This window comes from Ochlerotatus camptorhynchus, unplaced genomic scaffold, assembly GCF_037179485.1.
Source record: "Ochlerotatus camptorhynchus isolate MF236.1 unplaced genomic scaffold, CSIRO-AGI_Acam_v1.1 ptg000102l, whole genome shotgun sequence".
Classification (NCBI taxonomy): Eukaryota; Metazoa; Arthropoda; class Insecta; order Diptera; family Culicidae; genus Ochlerotatus; species Ochlerotatus camptorhynchus.
The window spans coordinates 2561906-2574805 of record NW_027040592.1 but is presented as its reverse complement, the minus strand read 5'-3'; the positions used below and the strand labels follow the sequence as shown (position 1 = coordinate 2574805).

At 44.2% G+C, this 12900-nt stretch overlaps 2 protein-coding genes across 2 annotated transcripts in view; one reads left to right on the top strand and one right to left on the bottom strand.

Annotated features, from left to right (window-relative positions):
* The window catches only part of eas (ethanolamine kinase 1), a 28583-nt gene extending 19076 nt beyond the window's left edge, over positions 1 to 9507 (top strand). Inside the window, exons 2-5 of the mRNA XM_065219342.1 lie at positions 664 to 1124; positions 1343 to 1569; positions 1976 to 2195; positions 9124 to 9507. Coding sequence (XP_065075414.1) covers positions 664 to 1124; positions 1343 to 1569; positions 1976 to 2195; positions 9124 to 9196 — 981 coding nt within the window. The 3' untranslated portion in view covers positions 9197 to 9507. The remainder of the gene's footprint in view (positions 1 to 663; positions 1125 to 1342; positions 1570 to 1975; positions 2196 to 9123) is intronic.
* A 92-nt stretch (positions 9508 to 9599) lies between these two features.
* Positions 9600 to 12693, bottom strand: Dbct (Dihydrolipoamide branched chain transacylase E2). Its single transcript, XM_065219326.1, has 4 exons — positions 12505 to 12693; positions 10620 to 11324; positions 10160 to 10555; positions 9600 to 10100 (listed from the first exon to the last, which is right to left on the bottom strand). The coding sequence occupies exons 1-4, from the start codon at positions 12571 to 12573 to the stop codon at positions 9861 to 9863; spliced, it is 1410 nt and encodes a 469-aa protein (XP_065075398.1). The 5' UTR covers positions 12574 to 12693; the 3' UTR covers positions 9600 to 9860.
* Between the last annotated feature and the right edge of the window lie 207 nt (positions 12694 to 12900).

Here is a 12900-nt window from a genome sequence, read left to right as displayed (position 1 = left end):
GGAGAAACAAACAACGAAGCAAACCGGTTGCAATCGGGTTAATGCGCTTCCAAAGCCCGCATCGAAGTCAGGCAGTCCTTTACCTGGTGAGGTGACCGCCTCTTTGTTTATATTTACTTCATGAAAATCGACGAACGATGACCAGATCGTAGTCGAGTCGTTTGAGCTCAGCACCTATAACAAAGAGTGAAGAAAATCCTCAAGAAATGCTAATTTTATTGGTAGCCAACAGTTGTGTTGTGATTGCTTGTTTGCCTACTTTGATGTGGTCCATTCCGGTTGCTTAACTGTCAATCAGGCAGTTTTTTTTATTTTAAATAAAATTTGATAAAGTTGTCTACTAATTATTATGATAACACGCCATCTAACAATTACTCGATGTGAAACTTCCGATTGATAAGGTGTGCATTCCTTTTCCATTCGATGTGCTGTTATCAGTCGCGCGAGTGCAAGAAGTGACGTCACGTAAAAGTAGGAAACGTCTATACATGGCCGTATTGATGTAAACAGTAAATTGACGAAGAGAATCAGTCAATCTTATTTAGGACCTAGTTCATTGTTCGACTTAAAATGCGTAAAAAACCCATTCACTATAATACGCATCAATCTAAACCCCCTCCATTATTCCCATAGAATGTAAACCACCCCTTTCCAAAATTACAGCTTTTCACCGATGGAATCACCAACAAGCTGGTCGGATGTTTCAATCAAAACAATAACACCAATGACGACGACGACGACGACGATAACGCTGATGACGACGCCGACACCACGTCAAGTGACGTCGTTCTGATACGGGTCTATGGGAACAAAACCGACCTGCTAATCGACCGGAAGAAGGAAACTGACAACATTCGACTGTTGCATCGGTACGGCTATGCTCCGACCCTCTATGCAACGTTCCGCAATGGTCTGGCGTACGAGTACGTGCCGGGAGTCACGCTCACGCCGGAAAGCTGCCGGGAGGAGTCCGTTTGGCGGTTGGTCGCCAAACGGATGGCCCAGATGCACAAAGTGTGCGACGACTCGACGAGTGCCAGCCGGGAACCGATGCTGCCGGGGAAAATCGATCAGTTCCTCAAGCTGGTGCCGCCGGTTTTTAGCGATCCGGTGAAACATTCAAGGTGAGCAGCGCCTGCTTGGATTGATGTTTTTGCGCATTATGTGTTTGCAATATACGTAAAAGCAAATCCAAGTCGTTAGATGCGAATTGCTGTGGCCTTGAGCTTAGCTCATTTTGCTGCATGGCCTGCTTCCTACTAGAATACTATGTCGTCGTAGGTCGTGGCAAGCCTGCCTGATTGACATTGAGTTACATTTCTGTTTATGTTTACAAACACAGGATATCGCAGATATTTCCCAGTACGGACGTGCTGCGACGTGACTTTGAGGATCTGTACGAACGGTTATGCCGACTGAACAGCCCGACCGTATTCTGCCACAACGATCTGCTGCTGGGAAACGTGATCTACTGTGCCGAACGTGAGCGGGTCACGTTCATCGATTACGAGTATGCCGCCTACAATCATCAGGCGTTCGACATTGGCAATCACTTCACGGAATTTGCCGGTTGGTTTCGGATGAGTCGCGGATCAGAAACTCGCCATCTTGGAAAATAGGCTTGATGATGGATTTAAATTTTAAATTGCTTCAATTTCTCGAATATTGTTTTTTAATATTTTTTCAATGATTCTACGCGGGAGGAAAACTCAAGTGCTACTTAATAGACGTACTATATTAAACATTAGAATTCTTTTTTTAAATATTTGATGAAAGTGGATATAGATATTAATTCCCCCGCAGTAAAACTCAAATTAAGTACTTCATTTGAAAACTCTAAGCATTTTAAAACCACTCTCTCATACCTTGCCATGCACAATTTTGAAATCTGCATCATCGAGCCTTTTTTCCAAGATGGCAGGTTTTAGAGGCCGCCTATAAATGTGTTTCATTTGATATTTGCAATTGTTTTTAGGCATTGACGAAATTGACTACGACCGCTATCCGTCGAGGGATTTCCAACTGCAGTGGCTGCGAGTATATCTGGAAGAATTCAGTGGCGAGGAGTGCACCGATAGCGACGTGCAGCGGTTGTACGTTCAGGTGAATCAGTTTGCGCTGGCGTCGCACCTTATGTGGGCGGTGTGGGCGCTCATCCAGGCGGAACATTCGACCATCGAGTTCGACTTCATACAGTGAGTATTTGGAGGGTGGTGGGGTGTTATCTATAAGGTGTTCAGTGGGCTCATGGTGAAGCTGATTTTGCATTATCTAATTTGTGCATGGAGGTAGCAGCTTGATTGGTGGTATAATTTGTTTGGTGCCATTGATTGATATTACGGCTTGATCAATCTTTATTCAGGGCGTATTACTTAACTGGGTTGCTTTTTAACTGGGCGTTCGTTAACTGGGCTGTAGCCCAGTAAAAAGCAGTTATTCGTCAAAAATAGACGTTACGCGAGTTTGGATGCTAAGAAAATAACGATAACAAACACTCCTTCAATCCAATGCACGTGAATTTTGTTAATGTCGATCAAACAATACGTTGAATTTCCTCTCAGTGTTTTTTGACGTTTATCAAGACAGCCCATATAGCGAGTGGAATTCGCTAACTATGCTGCACTTTAAGCCCAGTTAGCGAACAAGTACTGTATTTAAAATACGGAACAAGGCATTCCATGAGACAGCAGTGGCTCGAGTAGCGGTCAGTTGATTTTTTACCGATAATTGTTGACAGCCCACTGTTGAACTCACAGCTTTCTAGCAGAGCAAACGACCAGCAAAGGACCACCAGCAGAAGGGATAGCGGCACTAGTGGACCAACAAAGAGAGCAGCAGATTCGTGGAACAGTGACCGAGACTGGAAACCTCGGTCCAGTCACGACAATGGTGCAACTCGGTTGCGAGGATGCTACTGGTGCTCTCTGAGAGGGTAGCTGAAATTCCCCTGAGAGGTTAGATAAAATTCCCCCCGAGAGAGTAGATGAAATTCCTCCGAGAGGGTAGAATAAATTCCTCCGAGAAGGTGGAAGAAATTTCTCCGAGAAGGTAGAAGAAATTCCTCCGAGAAGGTGGAAGAAACTCCTCCGAGAAGGTAGAAGAAATCTCTCAAAGAAGGTAGAAGAAATTCCTCCGTGAAAGTAGAAGAAATTTCTCCGAGAAGGTAGAAGAAATTCCTCCGAGAAGGTGGAAGAAACTCCTCCGAGAAGGTAGAAGAAATCTCTCAAAGAAGGTAGAAGAAATTCCTCCGTGAAAGTAGAAGAAATTCCTCAGAGAAGGTAGAAGAAATTCCTCAGAGAAGGTAGAAAAAATTCCTCCGAGAAGGTAAAAGAAATACCTTAGAGAAGGTAGAAGACATTCCTCGGAGAAGGTAAAAGAAATTCCTCCAAGAAGGTAGAAGAAATTCCTCCGAGAAGGTAGAAGAAATTCCTCAGAGAAGGCGGAAGAAATTCCTCAGAAAAGGTATAAGAAATACCTCAGAGAAGGTGGAAGAACTTCCTCCAAGAAGGTAGAAGAAATTCCTCCGAGAAGGTAGAAGGCATTCCTCCGAGAGGTTAGACGAACTTCCTCAGAGAAGGTGGAAAAAATTCCTCCATGGAGGTAGAAGAAATTCCTCCGAGAAGGTAGAAGAATTTCCTCAGAGAATGTGGAAGAAATTCCCCCAAGAAGGTAGAAGTAATTCCTCCGAGAAGGTAGAAGAAACTACTCCGAGAAGGTAGTAGAAATTACTCCGACAAGGTAGAAGGAATTCCTCCGAGAAGGTAGAAGAAATTCCTCCGAGAAGGTTTAAGAAATTCCTCCGACAGGGTAGAATAAATTCCTCCGAGAAAGTTTAAGAAATTCCTCCGAGAGGGTAGAATAAATTCTTCCGAGAAGGTAGAAGAAATTCCTAGGAGAAGGTAGAAGAAATTCCTCCGAGAAGGTAGAAGAAATTCCTCCGAAAAGGTAGAAGAAATTCCTCAGAGAATGTGGAAGAAATTCCTCCAAGAAGGTAGAAGTAATTCCTCCGAGAAGGTAGAAGAAATTACTCCGAAAAGGTAGTAGAAATTACTCCGAGAAGGTAGAAGGAATTCCTCCGAGAAGGTAGAAGAAATTCCTCAGAAAAGGTAGAAGAAATTCCTCCGAGAAGGTTTAAGAAATTCCTCCGAGAGGGTAGAATAAATTCCTCCGAGAAGGTAGAAGAAATTCCTCCGAGAAGGTAGAAGACATTCCTCCAAGAAGGTAGATGAAATTCCTCAGAGAAGGCGGAAGAAATTCCTCAGAAAAGGTATAAGAAATACCTCAGAGAAGGTGGAAGAACTTCCTCCAAGAAGGTAGAAGAAATTCCTCCGAGAAGGTAGAAGGCATTCCTCCGAGAGGTTAGACGAACTTCCTCAGAGAAGGTGGAAAAAATTCCTCCATGGAGGTAGAAGAAATTCCTCCGAGAAGGTAGAAGAATTTCCTCAGAGAATGTGGAAGAAATTCCCCCAAGAAGGTAGAAGTAATTCCTCCGAGAAGGTAGAAGAAACTACTCCGAGAAGGTAGTAGAAATTACTCCGACAAGGTAGAAGGAATTCCTCCGAGAAGGTAGAAGAAATTCCTCCGAGAAGGTTTAAGAAATTCCTCCGACAGGGTAGAATAAATTCCTCCGAGAAGGTTTAAGAAATTCCTCCGAGAGGGTAGAATAAATTCTTCCGAGAAGGTAGAAGAAATTCCTAGGAGAAGGTAGAAGAAATTCCTCCGAGAGGGTAGATGAAATTCCTCCGAGAAGGTGGGTAAATTCCTCCGAGAAGGTAGAAGAAATCTCTCAAAGAAAGTAGAAGAAATTCCTCCGTGAAAGTAGAAGAAATTCCTCAGAGAAGGTAGAAAAAATTCCTCCGAGAAGGTAAAAGAAATACCTTAGAGAAGGTAGAAGACATTCCTCGGAGAAGGGAAAAGAAATTCCTCCGAGAAGGTAGAAGAAATTCCTCAGAGACGGCGGAAGAAATTCCTCAGAGAAGGTGGAAGACATTCCTCCAAGAAGGTAGAAGTAATTCCTCCGAGAAGGTAGAAGAAATTACTCCGAGAAGGTAGTAGAAATTCCTCCGACAAGGTAGAAGAAATTCCTCCATAAAGGTAGAAGAAATTCCTCCGAGAAGGTAGAAGAAATTCCTCCGAAAAGGTAGAAGAAATTCCTCAGAGAATGTGGAAGAAATTCCTCCAAGAAGGTAGAAGTAATTCCTCCGAGAAGGTAGAAGAAATTATTTCGAAAAGGTAGTAGAAATTACTCCGAGAAGGTAGAAGGAATTCCTCCGAGAAGGTAGAAGAAATTCCTCAGAAAAGGTAGAAGAAATTCCTCCGAGAAGGTTTAAGAAATTCCTCCGAGAGGGTAGAATAAATTCCTCCGAGAAGGTAGAAGAAATTCCTCCAAGAAGGTAAAGAAATTCCTCCGAGAAGGTAGAAGAAATTCCTCAGAGAAGGTAGAAGAAATTCCTCGGAGAAGGTGGAAGAAATTCCTCCGAGCAGTTAGAAGAAGTTCCTCCAAGAAGGTAGAAGAAATTCCTCAGAGAAGGTAGAAGAAATTCCTCCGAGAAGGTAGAAGACATTCCTCCAAGAAGGTAGAAGAAATTCCTCAGAGAAGGTAAAAGAAATTCCTCAGAGAAGGTGGAAGAAATTCCTCCGAGCAGTTAGAAGAAGTTCCTCCAAGAAGGTAGAAGACATTCCTCAGAGAAGGTAGAAGAAATTCCTCCGAGAAGGTAAAAGACATTCCTCCGAGAAGGTAGAAGAAATTCCTCCGAGAAGCTAGAAGACATTCCTCCGAGAAGGTAGAAGAAATTCCACCGAGAAGGTAAAAGACATTCCTCCGAGAAGGTAGAAGAAATTCCTCCGAGAAGGTAGAAGAAATTACTCCGAGAAGGTGAAGGAATTCCTCCGAGAAGGTAGAAGAAATTCCTCCGAGAAGCTAGAAGACATTCCTCCGAGAAGGTAGAAGACATTCCTCAGAGAAAGCGGAAGAAATTCCTCCGAGAAGGTGGAAGGAATTCCTTCGAGAAGGTAGAAGGAATTCCTCCGAGAGGGTAGAAGAAATTCCTCAGAGAAGGTGGAAGAAATCCCTCAGAGAAGGTAGAAGAAATTCCTCAGAAAAGGTAGAAGAAATTCCTCCGAGAAGGTATAAGAAATTGCTCAGAGAAGGTAGAAGAAATTCCTCAGAGAAGGTAGAAGACATTCCCCAGAAAAGGTAGAAGAAATTCCTCCGACAGGGTAGAAGAAATTCCTCCGAGAAGCTAGAAGACATTCCTCCGAGAAGGTAGAAGACATTCCTCCAAGAAGGTAAAGAAATTCCTCAGAGAAGGTAAAAGAAATTCCTCCGAGAAGGTAGAAGAAATTCCTCAGAGAAAGCGGAAGAAATTCCTCAGAGTAAGCGGAAGGAATTCCTCCAAGAAGGTAGAAGAAATTCCTCAGAGAAGGTAGAAGAAATTCCTCAGAGAAGGTAAAAGAAATTCCTCAGAGAAGGTGGAAGAAATCCCTCAGAGAAGGTAGAAGAAATTCCTCAGAGAAGGTAGAAGGAATTCCTCCGAGAAGGTAGAAGAAATTCCTCAGAAAAGGTAGAAGAAATTCCTCCGAGAAGGTTTAAGAAATTCCTCCGAGAGGGTAGAATAAATTCCTCCGAGAAGGTAGAAGAAATTTCTCCGAGAAGGTAGAAGACATTCCTCCAAGAAGGTAGATGAAATTCCTCAGAGAAGGTAGAAGAAATTCCTCAGAGAAGGTGGAAGAAATTCCTCCGAGCAGTTAGAAGAAGTTCCTCCAAGAAGGTAGAAGAAATTCCTCAGAGAAGGTAGAAGAAATTCCTCCGAGAAGGTAGAAGACATTCCTCAGAGAAGGTGGAAGAAATTCCTCCGAGCAGTTAGAAGAAGTTCCTCCAAGAAGGTAGAAGACATTCCTCCGAGAAGGTAGAATAAATTCCTCCGAGAAGGTAGAAGGCATTCCTCCAAAAAGGTAGAAGAAATTCCTCCGAGAGAGTAGAAGAAATTTCTCCGAAAAGGTAGAATAAATTCCTTCGAGAAGGTAGAATAAATTCCTCCGAAAAGGTAGGAGAAATTCCTCCGAGAAGGTAGAAGAAATTCCTCCGAGAAGGTAGAATAAATTCCTCCGAGAAGGTAAACGAGATTTCCTCGAGAGAGTTGATAAAATGTCCTGAGAGGATTGCCACCGATCCTCAATTAAGGAGAGTAGGAGAGGGGAAGAAAGTAGTAGATAGAGTTAGTGAGGAATAGAAATGAGTAGAATTGAGTGAGCGTGAAGCGTGATAGGGATAGTGGCACTAGCGGACCAATAAAGGGAACAGCAGATTCGTGGAACCGTGACTGAGGCTGGAAACCTCGGTCCGGTTACTACATCGGACCACCAGCTGAGTGACGGGGTTGGTCACTCCGCACAGTGTGCCAAAAATACAGACGGGCACACCTGAGCACTTTCATTGGCACCCATGGTTAGAAATTTTTTATGATATATTAAGTTACTGGAAACACTGTACTATATCTGTGTCTGCTCTGTGCATGTGTCAAAATGATAATCATTGTTGTTGTCACAATCCGATTTTTTATTTCATAACTTCAACCGTGAATTTCTTCTGATTGAAAAGATGACCATGACTGCTACTGGTCATAATGCCGATTCGGAATGTGATTAGTGAGTTGGTTAGTGAGGAGAGCGAAACCCTGAAGGAGGAAGTGAAGAGAACGTTGGTAGATCGATTTGTGGCGGGGGGATTCGTGACGGATCTGAAGTCACAGCCGAAGGTGGTTAAGTGGAATTGTAAAATGTTGACTGGTCAGTTGTCGGGCTTGAAGGTGAGCTCCTGAAAGTTGACATCGGTGAGTTGGTTGAAGGATAGGTTTAGCTCTTAGACACGACCCTGGTGGCTTGAAATAGAATATTTAGGCTTGGCAGAGAAGAAGTCCCAGCGAAGTGTAAAGAGACCATGCTGCCCAGCGATTGGAGCAGTTCGGTAGAACTGATCCGAACGCAGCGTTTCGAACTCTATGAGGTACGAAAGGCCATAGAAAGGCCACCAGATGTAGCCAGATGTAGTAATTTTATCAGTGGTCATTTAGCATGTTTGATTCCGTAACGCTTCACCACTTCGTTGATCAGCCCGAGGATCAGCCAACCAACATTCGTAACTGACATATGTAGATGTATTCACCTTCTACGATCACCGGTGTTTGCTTTTCTATCATCGACAGCACCCCAGCTTTTACAGGTGTTCTCTGGCCGGCACTGCTTTTCACCAGAGACATCATACTGTTCTACATTTGTCCGATCGTTGGACTATCTTTCCGTGTGGAAATATTAAACCCCACCTCCACCAGGGAAGTCTGATTCCGGTTGAAACTCCCACTAGAACGCTGGCGACGCATCTTTGATTGAGTCGATGGCTTTCGGGAGAAACTCCTCCCGGAAGCGTTCATCGGAATCTGAAGACCATCTGAGCCAGTTTCCTCTGATGATGCACGCTCGCTTCATCTACTTACCACTGTCACCTGTGGTTCATCCGAGTCCTCATCATACTCCAATCCAGTAGAAGTTATTGTCCTGTCGGAAATTGGAAGTGCCTCCCCCGGAGAACGTTATTGCTCCAAGCTTTGATTTGGTGGCTGAGGCCGTTGCTTATTAGGTTCAGTGTAGGCCTTTTCCTATAGAATTTGGGAGCAACGAACCGAGAGTCACAATAGTTAGGATCTGAGATAGGATTCCACTTCATGTTGTTTTGTTTATGCGAAACAAAACATGTGAACTGTCAAATTAACCGGGTTGCCAAACATACCATTATACAAGCATAAAAATCAGTCTGATGACACTCGCGGTGCTGCCGGCACACTGAGAAAAAAAGTTGTCACAAATTATGTGTGTAGAGTGACCACCGCAACAATATTCGAGTTTGATCATCCAATGAATATTTTTTTATTGTAAACAGGGACAATTTTTCTGCGTATGAAACAGCTCGCGAGAGTTCAATTCGATTCAAGCTGTGTGCCATTGAACACGATGCTAGCGATGGGCACACTGAAGTAAATTTGTAGCTTAAAGAGCGTGTTTTCACCGTATAATTCCACTTACAATAACATTTGTACACCCCACTAACCGAACGTTAAATCTTTCCAGATTCGGCGAGACGCGGTACTGCGAGTACCTTAGACGTCGCGAGCAGTTCCTGTCCTTGACTTATCAAAACTAGAGGTGCTAAAATTCGCCGGACATCACAGTCAACAGTCAAATTTCCTCCGCGAATAGGACTCCAAGTCCTGACGGCAATCACGTGAACCAAATTTATTTAGTGAAGCAAAAGCGAAATCTCCAACCCCACTGCGATATTCATTCCACTGTTAGCAAAACCAACGGATTCAAATTCATCACAAAAAGCGAATAACCTAGACACTAAGAGATGGGCTCAAGCATGCGAGGTGAAAATTGTGAATCGGCTGTATGCCAAAGTAACTTTTTTGTTTGTGTTTTGTTGCGATTGTTTTTTACGGCACACTGACTCGAAAATGTACAACATTCTACTAGGTGACGTTTACTATCCAACTGAGTAGGTTAGTTTTTATGATTTCGAATAAATTAAACTTACCGCAGAGGTCATGTCTTTCAATCCATATATTTCTAAATATATACACAGACCTGGTCTTGAAAACGTTTCACGTCTCGCGTATGGCAACTAAACTATTGTAAAAGAGATGCGATCATTGCACGAGCGCATATCTGAGTGACAAAATAAATGCAATCTGGTTGTTTTTATCCTTACTAGCGTAAAAAAAAAAGTCGAGAGAAATCTTCATTTCCGAATAAATGCAATCGTTTCCATGGTTTTCACTGGGTAGAAATTGACCGGTATTCAGCGCCTACCGTGCCGTCAGCAGGAACAGGTTGGGATTCTCCAGCTGTCGTTTCCATGCATTGGAGAAGGACGCCATGGTAACGCCATCGATGATCCGATGGTCGGCCGACCAGCTGACGTTGATGATGTGCGCCGGGATCACGTTTCCGGAGTCATCGAACCGTGGTAGGAGCTTGGTTTTCCCGATGGCACCGATGGCCACCTGCGGAGCCATGATACAGGGGTGAGTGTAGGTGCCACCGATCTGCAGAAGAGAACGTCGTTATTCGTCGATTAGGAATGGAGTGAGACGGAAGAACTTACAATTCCAATGTTGGACAAGGAGAACGTTCCGTTGGCGAAATCATCCGGTGCGAGGGCTCCCTTGGCTCCGCGCTCCTGCAGGGCGTTCAAATCGGCTGCAATTTCCAGGATCGATTTGCTGTCCACGTTTTTCACGTTGGGCACCACTAGTCCCTGCGGTGTGTGCATTGCAATGCTAATGTTGTGGTACGACTTGTAGATGACGCTTTCGTTCGGCTCGTCAAACGAACTGTTGACGATCGGGAACTCTTTGAGGGCGTTTGAAGCGGCCTTGACGAAGAATGGCATGTAGGTTAGCTTCGCTCCACGTGCCACGGCTTCCGCCTTAAGGGCTTCGCGCACTTGCACCAGTTTAGAAATGTCGATTTCGTCGCTGTAGGCGAAATGTGGGATTTTCTAAAATGGAAGAGGAAATTGAGTTCAGTTTGCAAAACATTGATTGATGTGAAGAAGAGTTTACCAGTGATTCTGACATGGATTTATACATGGCTTTGGCAACTCCCTTCAATGGCACAACGGTTTCCAGTGACTTGGAGCAAGGAGCGGCAGCGGTCGTCTTTCTTTGCGAAAGTGTTGGATGAGGCTTTACTGTTCCTTGTGGGATAATGTTCAAGTACTCCAGAACATCTCCCTTCAGGACGCGGCCATTTCTACCAGAGGCATTCACCTCTCGTAGATCGACCTTGTTCTCCATAGCGATTCTTCGAACAGCAGGCGTTGCCAGCACCTTACCGCTAGTGATCACAGCAGCCGCAGTCGCCGCTGCCGCTGCACCAGAAGCGACAGCCTGTGCTTGCACAGCTTCCTCATCCGAACTGCTCTCTCCACTACTGCTACTGCTGCTACTGCTGCTGATATCCTCACCCTCTTCATCAACGACATCAAAATCCAACAGTGGCTTCCCGACCAGTGCAATCTCATCTACCATCTTGTGTAGTTTGACAATCTTGCCATCGTACCGGCTGGTGATCGTGACGGAAGCCTTGTCACTCTGCACCTCGCACAGGTTGTCAAACTGCTCAACCACGTCGCCTTCCTTCACGAACCACTCCTTGACCGTCACCTCCCGGATTCCCTCGCCGATGTCAGCCAGGTGGAACGAAACGGTCTTGTCCAGCTGGGCACTGGTGTGAAACTGTGTCACCACTGGCAGTGCCCTGTGAGTCTGAAATGGGTTTGAACTTTCTTAGAATATCGGTAGCAAGGCAGATAAACTAGCTGGATTTGCGTATCGAAGTACCGTGGAGCCCCGTTAATGTGAACGACACTTTGGGGTTTATTTTTAATTTGAACTTCTTGTAAGCGGGTTTCTGGTAGCCTTATTTGCTGTTTTGTTTTGATTTTGCGTTCCGTTTCGCTTTACTCTATTCTATTAAGCTGGGTTTAGACTAGGCAAGTCAAATGATCAACTCAGTTCAATTCAATTGGCTTGAAAAGTTGAGCCTGATTCAACTTTTTTCAATTCAAGTGAGTTGATCAAGTCAGTTGAATGGCATGGTTTACACGTTCAATTCGCGTTCAAGTCAGTTGAATTCAACTGACTTGATCAGTTGACTTGCCCTGTCTAAACCCAATTATACAGTCACTATATTGATATTTACAGTCTAGCGGAGAGAATTTCGGGAACCAATCGAACATATCACGACCAGCAACAGAAAAGAGCATATCTATCAGGTAATGCGATCGAAATTCTGGAATCAATTTTCTCATGCAAAACAACGCCATAATTGTCATGGGGAAAGTTTTTCCTATTCCATGATGCTTTAATTTGCGAGGAATGAACTATCTTAGTGTTGTTTACACAATTTGAGTCCCTTATCATTTGTTGTTCTCCAATATCTAGAAGACGTTGGAGGAATTTTTAGTAAGCACGGCATGCAGCGGGGTTCAAACTAAAAAGTGTTCAGATTACCGGGGGTCCACAGTACACTGCCTTCACCCATGACAACAACAAAAACAACACCGGGTTGCTTTGCCACTTTGCGTTCGCAACGATCGCTTATCACATCGCAAACCAACACATTAGATCCAATTGTACGCAAACAGATAGTCTTGGAAACAACACACGATCTTGTTTTGACTTTTCGCTTTGCTTTTTCCTTCGTCCTTCGCTGTGTCGGCTTAAAAAAAAAATTGAACTTATTTTCGTCACCACTACCACACCTCCAGCGCCTGGCTACGTAGGTATTTTGCGCGACGTATGCATAACTGATAATTTCGTCCAACAAATACCAGTCTGCTGACGGCTCAGGTCAACCGAACTCCGAGTAAAATTACATAAGAACCCGACTTTCGTAAGAGTTTTCCAAAGTAATTCTCGATCGATTAAGAAAAAAGCAACTCACAATCCGTTTTCCATTGGTGAGAAATCGACGCACTAGGACAGAACCGTGTCGTTGGATCAAGCCGGCCATCTGCGGTTGGAGGATTGGTTGATAGGAACTTGTGGTGACACACTGTGTAGTGAATCTTGAGATGTGATTCGTTGAATCCAACGAACTTCTTCCGCCTTCAAGGTACTGCCGAGAACTGAATACCGGCTTTGAGCAGTGATGGGGATGTGGTTGGATCCAAGTCGGCAGCGGTGTCAAAATTTCGGCAGTGTGTGTGCGTGCTTTCAAGGTTCTTCGATTCCGGTAGGGATGCTCTAATGTCTTCGCAGGCAATAGTAGGCTTGGTTTAACAATTACGAACAGTCGTAGGCGACTCTTATAACAACTGGTTCCAACCGTAACCTACAT